Source organism: Myodes glareolus, chromosome 8 (genome assembly GCF_982192425.1).
Source record: "Myodes glareolus chromosome 8, mMyoGla1.1, whole genome shotgun sequence".
Classification (NCBI taxonomy): domain Eukaryota; kingdom Metazoa; phylum Chordata; class Mammalia; order Rodentia; family Cricetidae; genus Myodes; species Myodes glareolus.
Window position 1 is genome coordinate 9,072,194 of NC_142033.1, and position 23,535 is coordinate 9,095,728.

General features: G+C 43.3%; 1 protein-coding gene across 4 annotated transcripts in view; it reads left to right on the forward strand.

The window, feature by feature from the left end:
* Nucleotides 1-21,001, forward strand: part of Helq (helicase, POLQ like) — a 39,884-nt gene extending 18,883 nt beyond the window's left edge. The window contains exons 10-18 of one of the 4 annotated variants that reach the window (XM_085691580.2): nt 761-902; nt 1,248-1,352; nt 3,427-3,646; nt 6,742-6,899; nt 9,433-9,531; nt 13,337-13,510; nt 15,785-15,898; nt 16,496-16,630; nt 19,515-20,528. In XM_085691580.2, coding sequence (XP_085547706.2) covers nt 761-902; nt 1,248-1,352; nt 3,427-3,646; nt 6,742-6,899; nt 9,433-9,531; nt 13,337-13,510; nt 15,785-15,898; nt 16,496-16,630; nt 19,515-19,517 — 1,150 coding nt within the window. In that variant the 3' untranslated portion in view covers nt 19,518-20,528. The other 3 variants (XM_048426924.3, XM_048426930.3, XM_048426936.3) reach the window with 3 other exon arrangements.
* The last annotated feature ends 2,534 nt before the right edge of the window (nt 21,002-23,535 follow it).

Below are 23,535 nucleotides of genomic sequence, written 5' to 3' on the forward strand. Positions count from 1 at the left end.
TTATCTCTTTAGATTTTAAGTGAGTTTCCAAGTATTCTCTTGTGTTGTACTTCTTGTAGCAGTTTGCTCTAATCAGTGGCTGTGATTCCCTCTGGGGTTTTCTGTGGACATTTAGTCACTGATTCTGTGTTCTCCTTACTTCTTGTATGTTTGTTTTCTTTAAGCGTTCATCAATCCTAACAGCCTGTTGAGACTTTAAAGAGGTTGATGATTTATAAGCAACGATAGATTCTTCAGTTCCCTTTGAAGAAGAAAGCTGACTACAGACCTAAGCGAGACTGAAATTGCTGCTTTTGTAGACTAAATCCAGTTGAAATCTGTAACGCCATACAGTTAAAGACAATGTCAATTCATAAAATGGTAGCGTGTGGCACCGGTCTGTGCCAGATCTTTCAGTTCTGGGTGTAAAATCCAGAAACTACGGAGAGCACTGCTATCAACTGCTCACAGACCTCACAGCTCCAGAGACTTGAGTGCAAGTGATGGCTGTGGTTTGTACTAACCTGTGGCGTAAGATTAGCCACTCACTGAACTTCAACTGATTCTTTCATTAGAAAAGAAAATAAGGATGTTGTTAAATATTTTGTAAGGATTGCAGAAGATATACTCGAGACCCTAGGACATCAAAGATCTACTTAAATGCAGCTTTGTTTAAAGCTGACATGTCATTACATTTAATTACAGATAGATAAAAAGGAATTGTGTTTAAAAAGCGGTGTGATTGACATAGAGGATTCCTTTAATTTTGTGCCATCCATAGAGTCATCTTAAGAGCCCCCTACGTGGCGAGAGAATTCTTAAGGAGGAATCAGTATAAGCAGATGATTGGCAGGGCTGGCCGTGCTGGGATCGACACAGTTGGTGAGAGTATTCTTCTATTGCAAGAAAAAGACAAGCAGCAGGTAGCGTCCCGCCCGACCAACTTCCGCTGCTGCCCTGGCTTTCTTCCTTTTCTTTCTTGGTCATTGGCTTAGCCCTTGCATGAAACCATCTCTTAAAAACTAATTACAGTGTTCCTAAATGATATATCCTCCTGTATGATTAAGACTTAGAGTGGTCCAAATATTTTTATACTTCAGACAATGAAACATTTTTCTATTTATTCTTATTTTGTTTCTTGTATATGGTTTTGTTTTGGCTTTGGAGCGGTCTGGGGCTTCCTGGAACCTGTGTGAAGCATGCGGCCTGATGTGGACCATTGCTCAGCGTTAGTAACAGACAGACATGCGCCTGCTTTACCTTTGTAGGTCCTGGAGCTGATAAACGGACCCCTGGAAAACTGCTACAGCCATCTTGTTGAGGAGCTCACCAGGGGAATCCAGAGTTTGTTTCTGTCTTTAATTAGTTTGAAGGTATTTTTTTTCAAGAAATATTTTCTCTCCATTTTTCTTTTTTCTTTAAGATTTATTTTTATGTATATTGATATTTTGCCTGTATATATACCTATGTGAAGGCACCATATCCCCTGGAACTGGAGTAACAGACAGTTGTGAGCTGCCTTGTGAGTGCTGGGAGTTGAACCCAGGTCCTTGAGAAGAACAGCCAGTGCTCTTAACCACTGAGCCATGCTCCCAGCCCCTTGAAGGTATTTTTAAAGGTCTTAAATATGAAAGCTATTACCTGAGATAACAGAAGTTTTTAAAAGTTCAGGCAAATTATAAAATATTTTTAAAAAATATTAACTTCTAATATATTGTGAAAAGGAGCAATCTGTGACATAAAAAAATCTGGATCTGGGACTGGAGAGATGGCTCAGTGAGTAAGAGCAGGCTGTTCTCCCGGAGGACCTGGCTTCAATTCCCAGAACCCACATGTTGACTCACAACTATCTATAATTCCATTTCTAGGGTATCCAACACCCTCACACAGAAATATATGCAAGCAAACACCAGTGCAATTAAAATAAAAATAAATGAATCATTTTTTTTAAAAAACACTCTATAGACGGTTAGGGTTCGTAATAGTAGGGATAGGATACAGCAGGTGGCAGACATGTCCGTGGAGCTGGAAGCTGCGAGCTCATATCTTAAATAACAAGCAGCAGACAGAGGGCTCCGAATGGGAATGGGTGTGGCTCTTAAACCATCCTAGCACATGCTCAGTGATATACTTCCTCCAGCGAGGCCCCACCCAAGCCGCACTACCAGCTGGAGACCACGTATCCAAACACCTGAGGCAATGGGGAGCATCTTATTCAAAACACCAGAGCTTAAGCACTTTGGTGGTCACAAACTGGACACAGTTCTAGGATAGATATCCAAGTGCACTAGAGCTTGATCGGACATTACCAGGGATGACTAATAAAAGGAAGGAGAGAAGCAATACAAAAATGAATGCCCATAACATTTTTATTATCCTTTATATTGGTTTAATATAAGATGACTACTTAAATATTCTCATTGAGATAGCATCAGATTTGTAAGAGAGAGCTATTGATTGATCATATCTTACTATAATATGCTGATTTGCGTGATTTTGTTGAAAATGGCTAATTAAAGTATATCCTAGTTCAGAGTGAGTTTCATGTCCTAATACCAAGTGCAGGGTGTTAGGGTCACTGCTGTAAGTTGTGAATGACAAACAGGAGTGGAGAGGACAAGGCGCCCAAGGGCAGGGCAGGGCAGTGTTGAGAGCTGAAGGATGCTTCCTTGAGTAGGCAGAAGTGGCTGAAGAGAGGCTTCCAGAACGGGTCTGAGTGGAATGGGGGAACTGGCTGGGGAGGGCAAACAGAGCACATTTCAGAGGTAATATAAAAACAGCAGCATTTGGGGGCTGGAGGACGGTGCCGAGGTTACGAGCCAATACTGTTCATACAGAGGACCCAAGTCCAGTTCCCAGCACATTGGGCAATTTGTAAGCACCAGTAACTCCAGCTCCAGGGGATCCAGCACCTCTGCTTCCACAGGCACCTGTACCCATGCACACGGACCTCACCACACATAGGCAGCAACTGAAAATACTGAAATAGGAGCCAGGTGTGGTAGTGCATACCTTGTGCACTCAGGACACAGAGGCAGGCAGATCTCTTGAGTTCAAGACCAACCTGTCTACATAGTGAGTTCCAGGACAGCCAAGGCTACACAGAGAAACCCTGTCTCAGAACAAAGCAAAACATATAAAGTAATAGTAATAGTAATAAAAACCCTGTCTCAAAACAAAGCAAAACATATAGTAGTAGTAGTAGTAATAATAGTAAAAAAATAATAACAACAATTCTTTTTAGAAAAAGCATTAGTTGAGAAATGTGTGTACAAAGTGTGAACATGATGACGTATTTTTCCTTTGTTGTTTTCCTTGTTAATTTTGAATGGTGTAGATTTTGTATAGATTTTGTGCTAATTTTTTCTTCCAGTAGCTTTAAGAATAGTGAATAATCTCGTTCCTTGAACTAAGGAAAATTTCCAATGATGTCCTGAACTCTTTCAGATTGCAACAAGTCTTGGTGACTTATATCAGTTTATGAATGGTACATTTTTCGGTGTTCAGCAAAAGATTTTATTGAAAGAAAAGAGTCTCTGGGAAATAACCGTTGACTCACTTAGCTACCTGACAGAGAAAGGCCTTCTCCAAAGAGACAGCTGCGGGACCTCGGAGGAAGCACAGTGCTGCTTCCACATCACAAAACTGGGCCACGCTGCTTTTAAGGGTAAGTTTACCTAATCTAGGAATCTACTGGAAACAACAGAAATTATGTTATTTTCTTTCTTTAAGTTGAATTTGTGATTTCATATTAGAAACATTAATCTTTCAAACTACTTCAGCTTTCAGAAGATGAGGAAATATTTTGACTTGTAAGTAATTGCAAGTGTATAGAGAAGGAGATGGCCATGTCTCCTCCCTCAGCAGCACACCGCTTGAACCCTGCCACAAATAATGCCTTTCTGTGTGTTTTACTTCAGTTTTCAGTATATGCTACACACAGGTTTAAGATTTTGCTTTTAAATAAATAATGTTTGTTGTTCTGGAACTTGCTCTTTGCATGATATATAGATTATATCTGAATAAAGAATTTATTTCTTAATGAGTATATTGTAATTTACTTATTGAAAAATAACACATGTCTTCTGTTTTAAAAAATATCTGAGGTTAGTAAGATGACTCAGTCGGTAGCATCTTTGCTGTGCAAGCATTAAACCTGACCTGAGTTCAAATTCCCACATAAACAGCCAGGCATGGTGGCGTGGGGCTGCAATCTCAGCGATAGGGAGGCAGAGGCAGGCAGGTCCTTAGAACTTCCAAGGAAACTGGCCCAGCCAATCAGTGAGCTCTTGACTCAGTGAGAGAGTCTGTCTTATACAGTAAGGTGGGGCATGACTGAAGAACCTTCCTTCATCCTCTGGAACACATGTATACACACACACACACACACACACACACACACACACACACACACACACACATGTACACACACATGGAAACCATCCTAAGAAGTCAGGATTATATTATCAGAAGTCCCATACTCCCGTCCCATTTCCACTCCTCAGGAACTCCCACTGTTCCCAATTCAACATTTACTCTTCCAAACACATTCACCCACCACATAACACATCAGCCTACACTGGCCACATACATCACAGTGGTCCAAAAAGATCACAACACTTAATGGTGGTGTTATCCATCTCTTGGATATTTACGCAAGACAAGGGCAGTGTGTCCCTGGCAGGTGGCACCTGGCTGTATTTTTCTACATAAATATGTGTATATATGTACATCGTTCACTTTTTAATGGAATTGTGCTTATAAAATACAGTGAAGCCAAGGCAGCACACTTATTAGACAGGGATCACACATGTTAGACAGTGTTGTAAGAGGCCGCTTGTTGGGTCCTGACTGCTCAGCCCCGAAATAACCACACAGAAACTGTATTAATTAAATCACTGCTTGGTCTGTTAGCTCTAGCTTCTTACTGGCTAGCTCTTTAATTTAACCCATTTCTATTAATCTGTGTATCACCATGTGGGTGTGGCATACCGGCAAGGTTCCAGCTTGTCTGTTCCCGGCAGCAGCTACATGGCATCTCCTTGACTCTGCCCACTCTCTCTATATATATCTCTTCCAACCTGGCTATATTCTGCTAAGCCATTGGCTGAAAGCAGCTTCTTTATTCATTAACCAATAAAACAACACATAGACAGAAGGACCTCCCACACCATCTCCCCTTTTCTGTTTAAATAAAAAGAAGGGTTTTTAATTTAACATGGTAAAATTACATATAACATAACAGGTATCAAGCAAGAATTACAGTTACAGTATTTATATATACTTTATTTTTTTATTGTAACTATAACTATATATTCTTCAACTTCATCAAAGACTCCAGAAGAATATAATATAACCTAAGAAAACAGGAAGTTCGTTGTAAGCAACTTCCAAAACTCTAGAATTGACAGAGACACCTTGCTGCCTGGACAGTTACCCAAAGTTCTGTATCATTGGGGCATCCATCTTCAGCCTATAGGCCCTTAGTGTCTGGCAGACTTTTCCATGAAGCAGGAAATTTGAAGATCTGTTCTTCCTTGTAATGGCAGTCTATCAGTTGCTTTTCTTCTGTGTCCTGCAGAATGTCTGGCAGACTCTTTCATGAAGCAGAAATCCCAAAGGACCATCTCACTTTTAGGCAAGTTCAGCAGTTATTTCTCTGTGGGTCCTGCATGTCCAGTTCATACAGCATAACATCAGGCAGTCCAGCTAAGAACAGTTTCTTGCCCAAGTGGCTAGCAAACTCCATAAGGAGCCTCTTCAGGGCCCATCTTCCTCTTGAAGTAATTGGTGCTGCCAGGAATAGATAGATGTGTCTCATTGTCATGAAAGTCTAAGTTATTAAACATTTTAAATGCCATATTCTGAAGGTCTCTAAAAGATTTGAAGAATACTGAACTAACTGAACTTTATCTCTATATATCTAGAAAACCTAACTAACATAACTATAAGCTTGACTATTATAGATGACTATTGATTAATTTGTATTCTTTAATTATACATTACATTTTCAAATGAGCTGCACAAACACAATACCTTAATCAAGAGCAGAAATATACATAACAAAATTAATCTTAAATTTGTATCAATAGACCAAGATCCATACCAATGCAAAGTATCCATCTCTGTAGTGTATTCCCCTTTAAATGTAAACAAACACAATATACAGAATCCAAACTCTCTGTGAATTTTCCATTTTTACGTGGCTTATTTTTACTCTATCTCTTTACTTTATTCTGTCTCTTTAAAGACTTTACCCTTTTTTTAAAGGCATTAACTTTATTCTCTATATTCTTTTTCTTCAGCCAACAAGAATAATAAGTCTTTGTATTTGTTATTTTTAGTCTTTCAAAGTGTTTGTTTTTATTTCATTACATACTACAGGCACAAACAGACCAATATCATAGATATCTGTATATGTTTCATATCCATTCATGTTATTTATGTAGGAATTATTCCAATTTATAAAGCTTCAATGTATTCTTGTTTATGACTCAGTTATCTTTTGTTGTTTGTAAAAGTTGAGCAAACTAAAACTCTTGAGACATTGACTATATTTTTTCAAATTCAAACTAATCTAAACTGACTTTTGGTACTGCGTCTCACACGAGGCAGTCTGGAGTCAGACTGCTGGGTAGCTATGGTTGGTCTGCCCCTGGCCGCACCATCCAAGTCTGCCATTTGAGTGCTGGGACAAACAGGCACAACACACGTGGCTAAGAGTAGATTCAGTCATTCCTGAATGTGTTTGTATTTCTTTAGGGGCCATTGATTTGGCCTACTGTGACATTCTGTATAGAGACCTGAAGAAAGGTCTTGAAGGACTTGTACTGGAAAGTCTTCTCCATCTGGTCTACCTAACAACCCCGTACGACCTTGCTGCTCAGTCTGAACCTGACTGGATGGTGTACTTCAGGCAGGTAAGAAACGGGACTTTTCAGCTGAGGCCACTTTGGACTTTTGTCGAATGCTTAGCTACTGCCTCTTCTCGATTGAAGTGTTGGGATTGGACCTTTCATCTTTCAAGGCTTCTTCCTCTCTTCATTTGGACTATCGCATATCAATTATGCAAAACTGGCTCTTACAACATTCGTGCATACACACATATGTCTTTGGGGTTCTTTTAAATATTTATTTGTGTGTACGTGTGTGTTCAGGAGGTGTGGATGTTTGTGCATTCTTCAGAAGCCATCCACCTTGTTTTTATGCACAGATCCCTCACTAGGACCTGGGGTTCCCCACTTAGTCTAGGCTGACTGTCAGATGAGCTCAGGAGCCACCACACCTGTCTTTTTACATGGGCTTTGGAGGTTGAACCTGGGCCCTCATGCTTGTGTGGCAAAAACTGTACTAACTGAACCCTCTCCCAGCTTCACAAAAAGTATTTATTTTATAACCAGTAACACAGGAGAACTGGCTCTATGTGTAATAAAATCAATTGGTAAGGTAAGGTGTTTGTTATGATTTTTTTCTGTGGACAGACTGGCTGAATGAACACACAGGATTACAGTAGGCAAAGATGGTGGCTGACTCCCCTCTACCCTCATTTAAAGACTGAACCCAAAGCCTTGTGTATAATAAGTGTGTGTCTTCCATGAAACTACAGCCCCAAGCCCCACCCTCAGCGTTTTAATCTTAGGAAGTTAACTTCTATAGTATCGTCTTTAGTCATTACATGCATTTTGAAGTAGTACTGTATGACATTACATGAGTTTTGAAGCGGTACTGTATGACATTACATGAGTTTTGAAGCGGTACTGTATGATGCAGGTTTTTCAAAGCCTCTGTGCCTGTTCTTCCTCTTGAACTCACTCTAATATTAAACATAATCACAGTCCCTCAAAAGTGCTGTGACCATGTCTTCATGCCCAGTCATTTGCTACCGAGTTGCCGGGAACCAGCCTCAGCAGAGACACAGGTCTCGAACTAACAGGCTGACAGCTGCAGAGCAAGTTCCTTCTTCCTCTTCCTCCTGCTCCTGCTCCTCCTCCTGCTCCTCCTCCTCCTCCTCTTCTTCTTTTTCTTCCTCCTGCTCCTCCTCCTCTTCTTCTTCTTCTTTCTCCTCTTCCTCCTCCTCCTCTTCTTCCTCTTCCTCCTCCTCCTCTTCCTCTTCTTCCTCTTCCTCCTGTTCCTGCTCCTCCTCCTGCTCCTCCTCCTCTTCTTCTTCTTCCTCTTCCTCCTCCTCCCCTTCCTCTTCTTCTTCCTCTTCCTTCTCCTCCTCCTCCTTCTTCTTTCTTCTCCTCTTCCTCCCACCCCGAGCTTCAATCCTCAGTCTTTTATTGTGAATTTTACACAAGGAAAATGTTTTTTCTTTCCACAGGTTAATCATTACCTGGGCAAAGCAGTTCATAAGAAGTACAAAGATTCTTTGAAATCAGAACATCATTCATTATGACATTTTCCCAGTTCCCAAGCCCCATGCCAGCCACTATATTCTTAATTCTTAGCTGAGTTAATTATCCAACAACTTGTGAGGCTTTCACCTCAGAGGCAGACTACCTGCAGTTAACAGAATCATGGTTCAGTGGGTTTTACTCCATTGTTGTATCCTTCCCATTGTTGGTCCTCATGATTCCAGTTTTGATTTATAAGGCCATAGTCAGTCAGCCCTAAAGCCCTAGGTTCCTCAGAAACTTTATTCATCATAGCCAAGTTCTTTTCTGTTTCAGTATAATTCTTTTGCCAAGTTTTATAATCAGGAAAAAACAATTTCTGCATTTTCTCAAATTTCCCCAATTCTTTCATCAGTCAGGTTTCCCTCTATAATCTGCTATACAGCTTCAATGCCAGCCCGCTCTATCAGATCAGGAAGACTCAGATTATCATACAACACATCCATATTGTCAGAAGCCCCTGGTGTGGAAGGAGGAAAGAACATGAAGAACAAGTGCACTGGTAGAATTGCTATAACCAGAATCATCTGTAACATTGCCAAATGCATATGCAGACGCCATAGAAGCAGTCCTTGGGGCACGTAGCTGTTTTCTCCTTGGCCCTCAAGTAACATGCTCATTTAGCTGCCACTGAGTGGCCTGGAGGGAATTGCTTCCTGCATCTCAGGAACTGCACATGGAAGGGGGCTATGCTTTGCCATCTCCAGCACCGAGTGATGGAGATGTGTTCTGAGGAATGCAGAAAGACAGGGTCATTAGAGCATGCTTACACACCAAAATAGCTGTGACATCTTTAGGCTGTGCAATTCTATGGAACCACCATCATGTATAGTCTGGTGTTGATGAAATAGTGTTCTGCTTATGATGATAATTCTATAAAGTATGTTGTCTTCTGATCCTATATTTTTAAAGCTTGTAATATTTGTAAATAAGCATCTTTTTTTCTTGTCTATTACAATTATGAAAACGTGACTTCAGAATTATTACTGGATTTGGCTCAGATGACAGACTTGTAAAGCTACATTTTTTTTTTCCGTGTGTTTATTCCTTTTCTGTGTAGTTTAGTCAGCTCAGTCCAGCAGAGCAAAATGTAGCTGCTCTCCTCGGAGTCTCAGAAAGCTTCATTGGGAAGAAGGCATCGGGACAAGCCATCAGAAAGGTGCGGTGTCTCTTGTCTCCTAATAATGGGCTAAATCCCATAACAAAATTAATGCATCACCCCCTTTACTAACCTGATCCTTTTGTTCCCCATCATGCGGGAGGTAGAGGTAGGTAGATCTCTGTGAATTCGAGGCCAGCCTGGTCTTCACAATGCATTCCAGGCAAGCTAGATCTACACAGTGAGACCCCCGTGTTTAAATAAAAACAAAAATTATTAGTCTGTTAGGCTTATATTATAAAATGCTTTCACAATATCATATAACTGTACATGTAAGTTCAGTTTGAAATGAATGTTTTGTAATATATTGTAGTAGGAGAGGGCCAGTTGTTGGTTCCCGGCCGCCTGGCTAGCTTAGACTCGAAATAATCACACAGAAACTGTATTAATTAAATTACTGCTTGGCCCATTAGCTCTAGCTTCTTATTGGCTAACTCTTATATTAATTTAACCCATTTCTATTAATCTGTATATCGTCACGTGGCTGTGGCTTACCAGGTAAAGTTCCCAGCACCTATCTCAGGCAGCTCCATGGCTTCTCTCTACTCTGCCCTTCTTTCTCCCAGCATTCAGTTTAGTCTTCCCCTGCCTACCTAAGTTCTACCCTATCAGGCCAAGCCAGTTTCTTTATTCATTAATCAATAAAAGCAACACATAGACAGAAGGACCTCCCACACCATTTCCCCCTTTCTGTTGAAACAAAAAGGAAGGCTCTAACTTTAACATAGTAAAATTACATATAGAAAAACAGTTATCAAGCAAGAATTACAGTTACAACATTTACATCTATTTTATCTTTTGTCGTAACTAAGGAAAATTATGCAAAACTATAGCTCTTAGGATATTTGTGCATGCACACACACATATATTTTTGGGTTCTTTTAAATGTTCATTTATGTGTATGTGTATGTTCACATCAATGCACATAAAATAAAGTTAAATAAATTAAAAAAAAGAATAATCCTACATTTAAAAAGGCCTTTTATATTAACCTCTAAAATGTAAAGTAAAATCAAAATCATACTAATTTGAGACTAACTACTAAATAATACCACATACAAAATCTTCTTAGAATAAGGCATCTTTGAAAATTTGAATCTAGAATTTAATTTTGTTACATTTTCATATATAGTCAATGTTTGTTGTGTGATAATTAAATATTTAATAATTTATTTACTTGCTTAATAGTTTAGACATATAACTATTTCAAATTCTAAAGAAAATGGTATTTATGGGTGAGGGGTGGCACATGTCTTTAATCCCAGCAGTAGGGAACAGAGGCAGATGGATCTCTGTGAGTGAGTTCGAAGCCAACCTTGTTTACAGAGCAAGTTCCAGGACAGCCAAAGGCTATAGAGAAACCTAGTCTCAAAAGCCAAGAAAAAACTATTTACTTAAAACCTAATTTATTTCTCCATATTGAAGAAGAAAGTAGAGCAGGCAAAACAGCTCAGTGGGAAATGGAAAATATTCTTGCTACACTGGCCTCAAGGCCTGAGTTCTATCCTCAGGATCCCCTAAAAAGCCTTAACCTAGACTACACAGCGTGCCAGAAACAAGAGCCGCAGAGCTTCCACTAGGTGGGAGAAGAGAACCACTCCCAAAAGCTGTCCTCTGGCTTCCTCGTGTGCACCAAGGCACACATGCACCCAGTCACATACACAAATAAATACAATTTGAAAAAAAGAAAAAACCAAAGTTCCATACCTCACCAACTCCTTTAAAACTTTATTGTCTCTTAGCGTGTGTGCGCATGTGTGTGTGTGTGTGTGTGTGTGTGTGTGTGTGTGTGTGTGGAGTTGGTTCCCTTTCCCCTTTCTGTGGCCCCCAGCACTTGGGCTCATGAAGTCAGGCTTGTACGACAAGTGCTTTGTGCACCGATCTATCTCAGCGACCCCTACCCCTTATCGTTGACATTTCTTGCAAACACTTGGAACTGTCATTAGAGCATCTGTCCAGCCATTTAATAATTCTGTCGTTTTTCCTGGCTTTGGAATTACATTCTAAGCAAAGTCTCCATTTACTCAATTTATAGTTAATGGTAAAAGTACATTAAAAACGACAAATTTAAAGGCTATCTTTGCCTACCTAGTATTGTATATACTTTTTCAGCTTAATGCTTTTAAAAGGATGGCCCATTATATACATGCTGAATCTGTAACTCAAAATCCACTGATCAGTAGCATTTATCTCAAAATTCGCTTCTGTATCTTATTTGTTTTTCTTTTTGGACAGGGACTTGCTATGTAACTCAGGTCTTGACCCCTCCTACCTTGGGCTCCAAGTGCTAGGATTATAGGCATACCATCATTCCCAACTAGCGTATTTTATTTTACTTTTTTTTTTTTTTTTTTTTTTTTTTTTTTTTTTTGAGACAAGGTTTCTCTGCAGCTTTGGTGCCTGTCCTGGAACTCACTCTATAGACCAGGCTGACCTCAGACTCGTAGAGATCCACCTGTCTCTGCCTCCCAAGTGCTGGGATTAAAGGTGTGCGTCACTACTGCCCAGCAAGTTAACTTGATACCAGTGATGAAATTGTTTGCACAAACAATCAGATCTCTAACACCAATGGCAAAAGTAGAATCTCAGACAGAAGTCGTTTTCTGTCTCTGGTTCTGCTTTGGGACACTGACTGTCACGGCCACGTGGAAGCCATGGTCTATCTCCTTGCAGTCCATAGTATAGACAAGCTCACTGTTTAGCCAGCGTCTTTGTCTACTCCCATCCACACGCAAACAGCGCGGTCAGTGTGGAGGTCACCCCACTTTCCAGCAGAAGGGAGTTTGGCTCCACATGCAGCCAGTACTGGTTCAAACTTTGAGAGTCTGACCCCGAGTGGTTTATTTGGGTCATATTTAATTAAGTACAGTTCAATTTGGTGAAAATGTTTCTCGTGATACATAACTCAATCCTGCATGCACAACATGACAACATTAAGCTCCTTGTAAAGTACATGTGACATCTCCCATAAAGATGGGTTCCGTCGACTGATAAGCATGACAAAGGTCAGCAGGCTATTAGGCACATCTGCTCCCAGCCTTCTGTGTGTCAAATGGGTTATACACAGAGCAGGTTGTCTGGAACATTCCTGGTTCCCCTAGTGCTTTTCTGTGAGCACAGGGATCCCCCCCCCCCCGTGCCTCCCACACTCCTGCCTCCCTTCTCGTGTTCATTTTCTAAGGCCACTGGGCGACTTAAACAACAGAAAGCGGCTGGCTTCAGCGATAGAGCCCCGCCTTTGCATATGTGAGGCCTGTGGCTCGGTTCCTCGCAGTTCAGGACCCCAGATCTGAAATCAAGGTACGGGCAATGCTGACTTCCTGGGTAGGCTGCAAGAATCCTCACCTGCTCTCTCCCAGCCGCAAGGCTTGGGCAAGGCAGCTGCTAGGCTTACGGGCACATTTCTGACCCTAGCCTCGCTCTTCATTGGCCTCTGTGTCTCTGTTCTTTCCTCATTTTATAAGGATTCCAGTCCGTGAGTTCAGGGCCCGTGGTAAATCCTGGATGGCGTCCCATCCCGTACCGTCCCGAGCTAACAATGTCTGCAAAGGTCCTCTTCCCGACTGCCACAGTCATGGCTCCAGGGGCTACGGCATGCGCATTTCAGTCCACTCCCCTCCCTGCCAAGTGGACCTTACACTGGAAACAGCTTACCTTATTGCCTTAGGACTAGAAAAATCGAAGAGCTGAGGTAGAGGGCAGGCTGCTTTTGTGAGCTCATGCTGTCCCTGCTGACCTGAATAGTTTCATTCACTTTGCCTTTTGCCCAGCTACCAACTGAGTTTATTTGATTGTGTTTTTCTAGAAGGTGGACAAGAACATTGTCAACAGGCTCTATCTGTCTTTTGTCCTTTATTCCTTGCTGAAAGAGACCAACGTTTGGAGTGTGTCTGAGAAATTTAATATGCCCCGAGGACACGTACAAAACCTGCTCACGGGAGCCGCCTCATTCTCGTCCTGTGTGTTACATTTCTGTGAGGTAATTCACTTCAATGTGTGACATGTCCTTCTGGTCTTTTCATTTCCGCTGTTATAAAGCAGGTGTCCGTCTTTTCTCTCTGCTGAGTTACTATGTTATTTCAAAGCATGCGGATTATTGAAAGCATTTCTTTGTTTCTGCCTGTTTACAAGATTACTACCTGTGAGCTTATGGGATAAATGCAGAAATTACCCAGTCTACTAGAACACTTAAGTCGGTAGAAGGTGCAGAGCTGGCCCGTTCCCAGGACCACTGCTAATAGTTCCAAGGTGTCTGTCACAACCCACGGCTTCCATGTGGTGACTCATGAGTGATGAGCGGGTTGAGTGAGCCATGACCATTAGCTGCCGTGGGATTACTCGGTGCCGGGTTTTCTGGACAGCCACAGTGATATGCCAGTCCTAGTGCCTGGCAGGCAGGCTAGGAATCCACATCAAGTATAGGGGCTTTACATATACATATACTTAGTATATGTATATAAATAAGCTTTATTTATATATGCATTTGAAGTAGATGAGTTTAAAACTGGAAAACTGTAGAATTTCCTTAAATAACACAGCAAGTCTTACCAGACTTAGCTACCTAAATAATCTTTAATTGACATATCATACAAGCTGTTTTTGTCAGGTTTTAATTTCAGCTTCCTTGCTTTCCTAGCTTCAACTTCTAGTCTATGCCTGTGTAGAATAATGAAGGGTGATTAGTGTCCTTTAATATGTGACTCTGTTCCCTTGAGGAAGCCGTCAGCGGCGTGAGGTAGCACGGCGGCTGTTTTAGTGAAGGCAGCTTTTAACCACAGATAATCATGAAAACTTAGTGACGGTTCTCTGGTGTAGCGGGAAGGCCCTCTGGTGTAGCGGTGTAGCAGGAAAGCCCTCTGGTGTAGTGGTGTAGCAGGAAGGCCCTCTGGTGTAGCGGTGTAACAGGAAAGCCCTCTGGTGTAGCAGTGTAGCTGTGTAGCGGGAAGGCCTTCCGGTGTAGCGGTGTAGCGGGAAGGCCCTCCGGTGTAGTGGTGTAGCAGGAAGACCCTCTGGTGTAGCGGTGTAGCTGTGTAGCGGGAAGGCCCTCTGGTGTAGCGGTGTAGCGGTGTAGCAGGAAGACCCTCCGGTGTAGCGGTGTAGCGGGAAATCCCTCTGGTGTAGCAGTGTAGCGGGAAGGCCCTCTGGTGTAGTGGTGTAGCAGGAAGACCCTCCGGTGTAGCGGTGTAGCGGTGTAGCGGGAAGGCCCACCCCAGGCAGCTCGGCACTGGTTGTCTGGCAGTTCCGCCGGCATCCTTTAACTCTGCTGTTAGTGCAGCAGCTGCTTGCTCGGTGACGTCAGGGTGACATTACATGTTCTTATGGTGATACCCACAGCCTAGAAAGGGGCCTTTTAAAATTACCATTTCAAACATATTTAGTGTATGAGTTTGCAGTATACTAAACTGAACGTGTTGGGGGGTGCACACTATGTGTGAGCATGTGCATGCGTGCCTGTTTGGGTGCACATGTATGCACTTGCCACAGTTGCATGTGGAGGTCAGAGGTCAACATCAGAGGTGTCCTTCTCAATTGCTTCTTCTTCCTTCTTGTCCTTGTTCCCCAGCTCAGGTTACTTCTACTAGCAGAAAAATTACACAGAATGGGTAATAGAAAAATACAAAAAAATGGGTCTCTCACTGAGCCTGGAGCTCCCCATTTTGGCTACACACCCACACAGACATCTGGTGCTGGGGTCACAGGCCTCCGCCACTGCACATGAGTTTCACGTGGGTGCTAAGAGCGATCACACTTGTGCAGCAGGCCCCTCACTCAGAGTCGCTCCCCGCCCTCGAGTGTGCAGCAGGCACCTCCCTCAGAGCCAGCCCCCAGCCCTTGAGTGTACATCTGGAGAAGACCAATTGATATGAATGCCTCTAAGCCATGTTTAATGCTCACGATTCGTATTTCTTATTTTTATTAGCTTAGACAATGTTCTGTTGACTATTATGCTGCATTCGGATCTTTCCTAATTTAATACTCTGTCTCTGGAATAATTCCCAGAGGTAAAAACTGTAGTCACTTGACAGACAAAGTCGTACACCCATTTCCTGTGATTTTGATTAGAAATAACTTGTTTTTTTATTTTCAATCTTTTTCCTCCCCCAAAAGCTAGTTCATCAAGCTGCCAGGGTGCCCACCATGCCTCCTTGTCATTGTGCTTGGGATCGGCCTCCCCCTCGCTACACCCAAACTTCAGAAAAAACTTAGAGGTAACTTGCTTAGTTTAACATTGGATGTATCTTTCTTTTCTTAGGAGCTGGAGGAGTTTTGGGTTTACAGAGCCCTGTTAGTAGAACTTACCAAGAAACTGACGTACTGCGTGAAGGCGGAGCTAATCCCGCTCATGGAAGTGACCGGGGTCTTAGAGGTCAGCCTTGCTCTGGTTCCCCAGCTCAGGTTGTTTTTACTGACGGGAAGATTAGGTCTTACCATTTTATTAAGTGCTGCTGCAGAATGGGGAATAGAAAGAGCCTTGTCGCTCTGGGGTCTATAGAGAAACAGAACTGAAAGACTCAATATATATCAACAAAGGGGACTTGTTACATCGGCTGACATCGCTGGGTAGTCCTGCGGCAGGGGTCTCCACAGTGGAGAGGTCGCTCGGTCCCTGAGACTGAATGCGCAGCGGTCCCAGTCTGGTATGGAAGCCTGGGGATTCCTGGAGCACTGCTGGGCTTCATGGGGGAAGGTTGAAGAAGCTGGACTTCTTATCAGTGAGGAATGGTGGTGGCAGCTTAGATGCACTCAGCCTCGGAGAGTAGACTTTTAGCACGCCTGCTGACTTGCACGGTGTGGAAAATTCGCAAGTCAAATCAGACTCCCAGACACATCCTTAAAACTCTGCAGTACTCTGCCATGTCGTCTCTTCATATGTACACTAGTATCTGCGTCAGTTGTCTGCTGCATGTGTATTTTTTATTGTCACAAATACTCATAGTATTAATTTTTTTCTTTAATACCTTAGGGTCGAGCAAAACAGTTATACAGTGCAGGTTACAAGAGTATAATGCACTTAGCCAATGCCAATCCAGACGTGCTAGTGAGGACAATTGAGCATCTGTCCAGACGCCAGGCCAAGCAGATTGTTTCCTCAGCAAAGGTGAGCAAGCTTTGAGAGTGTGTCACAGCATACTGTCCTGACGCTTCCAATGTCAGAGCAAAGCACTGCATGTCATAGAGTAGTTCATAGTTCCAAAACCGTACTGGGGGCTGGAGAGATGGCTCAGTGGTTAAGAGCACTTGCTGCTCTTCCAGAGGACTGCAGGCTCGACTCCCAGAACCCACAGGGTAACTTACACTTGGTAACTCTAGTTCTAGGGGATCCGATGCCTTCTGATCTCTAGGAGCACTGCACACATGCGGTGCACAGACAAACATCCAGACACATCAAATCTAAATTAAAAAAAAAAAATTCACGTACTCAGAATTGGTAGGTACAGATACCGTACCTGTTGCTGACACCGGAGTGCTGAGTAGAGCAGAGAAACAACCTAAGAATTCACACCGTTTCAAGGGTTCCCTGAAACCAGGGATCTGGTAGCCACACAGCCTCCTCACAGAAGTGTCCTCCTCGGGTGCCCAGCATCCAGTCTCTCAGCTTGTAGACTCCTTCGCTGGCAAGAATCGGTTCTCGTTGGTTTTGGTGCTTTTAGCGTTACCAAAGTCACGATATGTTGGGGTTGATTTGTCTCTTTACGTTTCTCTCATTGTGTCTGGCGGTCTGCCCCTCAGAGCCAGGCCAGCCCTTCCTTTGAAGCAAGACTTTCTCTTTCTCTTTCCCATATTAAGTTCTTTAACCCATTCACGGTCTTCAGTTCCCTTTTCAAGACTGCCATTGTACTTCTGTTTGTGTGGGTGAAGCCATCACACAGCAATTTGGGATTATGTCCTTCTTGGTCACAAATATATAAATTGCTTGGCTTTTTAAAACTTCATTGTTGCATTATTGTGCTGAGTGGTCTTATGTCAGCTTGACACACATACTAGAGTTATCTGAAAGGAGGGAACCTCAATTGAGAAAATGCCTCCATAAGATCCAGCTGTAACACATTTTCTTAACTAGTGATTTGTGGTGGGGAGAGCCCAGCCTATTGTGGATGGTCTTATCCCTGGGCTGTTGGTCCCGGATTCTATAGAAAAACAGGCTGAGCAAGCCAGGGGGAGCAAGCCAGCAATCAGCACCCTGACTCCTGCTTTCAGATTCCTGCCCTGTTTGAGTTCCTGTCCTAACTTCCTTCAGTGATGAGCAGTGATGTGACGTGTAAGCTGAATAAGCTCTGGCTTAGTTAGTGTTCCTGCCGCCGAGACACCGTGACCGCAGCAACTCTTACACGGAACATTTAGCCGGGGCTAGCTTACAGTTCAGAGGTTTAGTCTGTTATTGGCCTGGCAGCACGCAGGCATGCATGGTTCTGGAAAAGGAACTGAGAGTTCTACATCTTGGTCTGAAGGCAGCAGAAGCAGCTGTGTGTTGCACTGAGCATAGCTTGGACCAAGGAGACCTCAAAGCCCACCTGTACAGTGACGCACTTCCTCCAACAAGGCCACACCTTCTATGGTGCCACTCCCTTTAGAGGACATTTTCTTTCAAACTATCACAAGCCCTTTCCTCCACAACTTGCTTTTTGGTCATGGTGTTTGGTCAGCAATAGAAGCCCTAACTAAGACAGTTACTATCATTATATGAAAGAGAACTGTTTTAAAAATACATCTCTTTCTCAAGTTTTTGAATGGTGCTCACATGTGAGCATTGCCTCAAGTAATATTTGCAGCGGTGTGAGAGCCATGGTTTCGGTGTTTACAGATGCAGCCTCCCGGACGGACTGTATCAGTAACTAGGTGTCCCTGAATGGGCAGGGGCAGCCTGCAGTCATCTCCTTCATGTTGCCCAGCACACAGTCAGATAGTACCTGTGCACCAAGTGTTTGCAGGAAGAAATAAACACGACCCAAAGAGATGCAGTGGTTTATTTAGCCAGAACTGTGGGGCCGACCGTTTCCCAGGAAGCCAGTGGTGTCTGCAGGGGCTGTACTCTTGCCTTCAGCACCCTGAGTTCTCAGGACACGGCCCCATCTCACCCCAGTACTCAGTCTGACTCTCCCACCTTCCAGCCAGCTTATTCTACTTCCTGACACAGGGTGAGGCTGGCAATATTCTGTATCTCGTGATACTGTGGATTTTGTATCATTGTTGCTGATCTATGTAGGGTTTTGTTTTGTTCGTTGTTGTTTTTAAGACAGGGTCTCACTGTGTAGCCCTGGCTGGCCAGGAACTCTATATTGACCAGGCAGGCTGGCCTCCAACTGATGGAGATCCTCTGAGTGCTAGGATTAAAGGCGTGCACCACCGCTCCCAGTTTATGGTCTGTGTAGTTTTCCCTCCCTTCCTTCCTTTCACTCTCTCTCTCTCTCTCTCTCTCTCTTTCTTTCTTTCTTTCTTTCTTTTTTTGTTGTATTTTGTTTTGTTTTGTTGTGTTGTGTTTTGTTTTCTGAGATGGGAGTCTCTGTGTAGTCCTAGCTGTCCTGGAACTTGCTTTGTGAGCCAGGTTGGCCTTGAACTCACAGAGACCTGCCTGCCTGTCTCCAGAGTGCTGGGATTAAAGGTGTGTGCCACCACCACTACCGATGTTCTGTGTAGTTTTTAGAGGATATGATAGGACGTTTATATGGTTACCATTACCTCAGATACTGGAAAGCCTGGCTTATATTTTGATTTCCCTTGTGCAATGCTATGCCTTATCTAATTAGAGAGCATTGTTCTTTTTTTCATTTCCACTTTGTTTCTTAGGATTTTCCCTTTGTGAAGATTTTGCTAAGCTTTTTATTATAAGCAGTGTTACAGATCAGTTTCTCTGCTCTCTAGACAACCCACCCGCAGCTACCAGCATTTTATTTCTCATGTTTAGAAAATAGAAAAAAAGTCACTGTTCATCAAATTTTTATTGAAATATTCTAAATGCCATTTTGTTTTGCTGTTTGACTCAGTGACTTTGGCTGGATTTGAAACTGAGCGATCCCCCTGCCTCTGCCTCCTGTATGTGGAAACTAAAGGAGCGATCCCCCTGCCTCTGCCTCCTGTGTGTGGGAACTAAGGCAAACCAGCACATATCCTCTTCGCTGTGCTTGGGATACTCTCTTCCCTGCACACTGTTTTTAAATTATCTATTTCCAGACATGGCAGCATGCACGTTCTGAGCCCTGAAGCAGGAAGATCACAAATATGAGGCCAACCTAGACTACATTGTGAAATCCTAGCTCGAAAGTATAAAGTGATGGTGGTGGGGTATAGAAGTGGCACAGTGGTTCAGAGCACTGACTGCTCCTGCAGGGGACCTGGGTTCATGTTTCTAGTGCCCACGTGGCCACCACAGCCATCTGTGATTGCAGTCCCAGGGATCCACCCCACTCTTCTGGGCTCCAGGGACACATGGTGTATGCACATGCAATAGCTAAGTAATTAATCAAAAAATACATGAGGGAAAAATGACAGGAGGGAGGAAAGAGATGAAGGGAAGATAGATCAGACTTTGTGTACTTGAGAAGCTTTAGGAAAAATTCTGTTCTTTAATACTGATGGGCTTCTAAAAGCACACTAAATTATGAGAGTAAAATATATATGTAAGATAACAGTTTCCAGAGCTAATTGAACATATATGAAAGGATGGCAGTTTCAAGAGGTAATTAAATTTTTGCAAAATTCTCTGAAATTTTATAGATTATAAATTAAGTTTTAAGTGCCCAGGTCTTATGTGAAGCAAATCTCTGAGTGTAGGAAAGCTCCATTCTTTTCGGTACACTGAACACTGATCAGCTAAAATGGTTTTTCACAGAATTCCTCAGCTTCATTTACTGAAATTGCTTGTTCTTAAGTGGCTGTTTTTCAGTCCCACTGTTTCAGCTCTGACATTAGATACTGATGTGCCAAGCTCAGGGTTTAGCAGACATAAAATGTTGGCAGCTCTCTAGCCAAGGACATTTGGCCTCACGACCGGGTTTTTACTGCAGATGCTGCTGCACGAGAAGGTGGAGACTTTGCAAGAAGAAGCTGAAGAACTGCTGAGATTGCCCGCTGACCTCCCTGGGCTGGAGGGTTCTGACACCGAGGAGGTGTGACGCCATGCTGGGGATACCGCTCTGTGGTAGGGCGATTGCCTCACATGGCCAAGGTCCTGGGTTAAACCCTCAGAACCGTAAAGAAAGAAGAAAAAGCCAAAGACACAGTGGTGAACACATGTAATTCCTGCTCTTGGGAGATAGAGCAGGAGACTGAACATTAAAAGTCACCTTCAACTACATGTAGAGCTGGAGGCCAGCCTGAGCTCAGAAAAACAAAACAAAACAAAAAAACCATGAAGCTGTCTGACATATGTTTTCAAATTTGAGTTATTTATTATATATATGTCTTATTATTGAAGATTCTCTCTATAAATGAAATATATAAATTTATACATTAAAGACTGGATGAACTCTAAGAGTGGGCTCTGGATGACTGATTCAACCAGTAACTGCTGGAACAGCCCACTAATAACCCAGTTTCTCCATTTCTGTGCACTGTGTCCTCTACACACCCAGCCTAGCTTTCTGTGCACTGTGTCCTCTACACACCCAGCCTAGCTTTCTGTGCACTGTGTCCTCTACACACCCAGCCTAGCTTTCTGTGCACTGTGTCCTCTACACACCCAGCCTAGCTTTCTGTGCACCGTGTCTCCTCTACACACCCAGCCTAGCTTTCTGTGCACTGTGTCTTCTCTACACACCCAGCCTAGCTTTCTGTGCACTGTGTCTTCTCTACACACCCAGCCTAGCTTTCTGTGCACTGTGTCCTCTACACACCCAGCCTAGCATTCTGGTCATATCTTTCACTGTTTTTCTACCTTTAACCCAGTGTTTTGTGCCAGCTAACCACACGCTCTTGGTGTGGGACAATGATCTGTATTCTGTCAATTATATTTTAAATAAACACTGATTGGCCAGTAGCTAGGCAGGAAGTATAGACGGGACAACCAGACAGGAAGTAGAGGTGGGTCAATAAGAACAGGAGAATTCTGGTAAGAATTCTAGTCTGCAGTCGTCACCCAGCCACAGAAGAAGTAAGATGTGACTGCCTTGCTGAATACCAAGCCACGTAGCTAACATAGACAAGAATAATGGGCTAATATAAGTTATAAGAGTTAATAAGAAGCCTGAACTAATGAGTCAATCAGTTTATAGTTAATGTAGACCTCTGTGTGATTTCTTTGGGACAGAAAACTCAGTCAACACGCTCTGATGGGAGTTGTGTGCCCAGCCGTCTCTCTCATCTCGTCACATTGGACCACAGTCACCAGAGCTTGCCTTGTCACCCCCCACCCCGTGTGTCCTAGCTGGCGTGTGTTATTTCCACTATATGAAAATAGTAGTATGCTTCTAGTGCCAGCTGGAAGCTTTCAAATCCGATCTCTATGAAAGTACTCCATACTCATCCACAGGATGCCCTCTGCTCTAAGTATTACAGGCTTTTGTTTTTTCTTCTTTGCTACCGCTTTAAGAGCATATGACCCTCTTACTGATCATGTGTGTGCACCACACAGCATCCACCACAGCTCACAGAATAAGAATGTCTGTGGGAAAGAACTGCATTAACAATTCGAAGGACCTGTTTTCTAATTTTATAAACTTTATTATTTAAAAAAACCTGCAAATAACTTTTTAAAAAAGCCACACACCAAGATTAACCAGAAATGATTTTTTTTCCAAGAATAACTTTAAATACAACTTTCCTTTATCAGAATTGTAGTGAAAAATAACTAACCTGGGGTTGCAGAGGGACTCGGTGCCTAAGAGCACTGGCTGTCCCTGCAGAGGACTGGGCTTGGGTTCCTAGCACCCACATGGCAGCTCACAACCATCCATAACTCTGACCCCAGGGGATCTGATGCCCCTTCTGGTCTCCATGGGCACTGCATATGCATGGCATATCTGCAGGCAAAACACCCACACACATAAAATAAAAATAAAGATTAGAAATGGTTTTAGCAGCTAAGCTCAGGGTAAGGGAAATGCAGCCAGCATTGCAAACACTGGATGGTTTGGGTCAGCTCTGATCACCTGGGTGACTTGCATTGGAACGCTTTTCAGAGGGGTTCACAGCCATGTTCTGTGTCCTAGCACAGTAGAGAGCAGCATTGTACTTACAGAGCACTTACTGTGTGCCAGTAACGGCTGCTCATGTAAAGTAACCAGCAACATCCCAGAACGGTAACACAGGTACGGCTGTTGTCCCCGTGGCAGGGTGAGCAAGGGTTAAAGCCCCTTCCAAGGCCCTTGACTGCTAATTGCTAAACAGAGATCCAGATCCGTGTAGTACAATGGTGCCCGCGCACTTATTATAGAACACTGTTCAAAGGACCGGCACAAGACTCCCGAGACCAAGTTCTCAGCACAGAGATTTATTTGCCCCAAAAGGACCGAGGGCAAGGAGTCAGAGACAAAGACAGGAGGTAGAGGAGGGAGAAGGAGAAGGGAACGAGGGAGATGGGGAAGGGATATTCGTCCCACGGGGACACAGGGCTGGCTAGAGAGGAGACCGACGTGGCACAGAGGCAAAGGGCAGTTTATAAAGGTGCAAAGGAAAACCCCATGTTAGGATGAAGTGTTTCATTCTGATTGGACAGGTGAATTAGGTGAGCCGAAAGCGGGTTTTTGATTGTGGTAGTCAGCCTCAGGAGGAGAAGGTGGCTAAAGAAGGGAATAGGTCTTAGTGGAGAGCTTTAAAAATGTAATCCAACAGCTTTAGCAAGGCAGAGGGGATGGGCAAGAAGGGCAAGGAAAGCCTGTCAGAGCCACACTTGCCCGGCTCAAGCTGGCCAGAGTCCTTCACTGACCAGATCCTGGGACTGTTGGCAGCCACAGACATGCCTCAGGGCAGCTGTAAGCAGGGCTGCTTCTCATCAGTGCTGGCCGCCTCCCCTGTGTCAGACTGCGCTTAGACTGGCGTCATTTGTAGCTTCAGGATCAAAGCATGGCG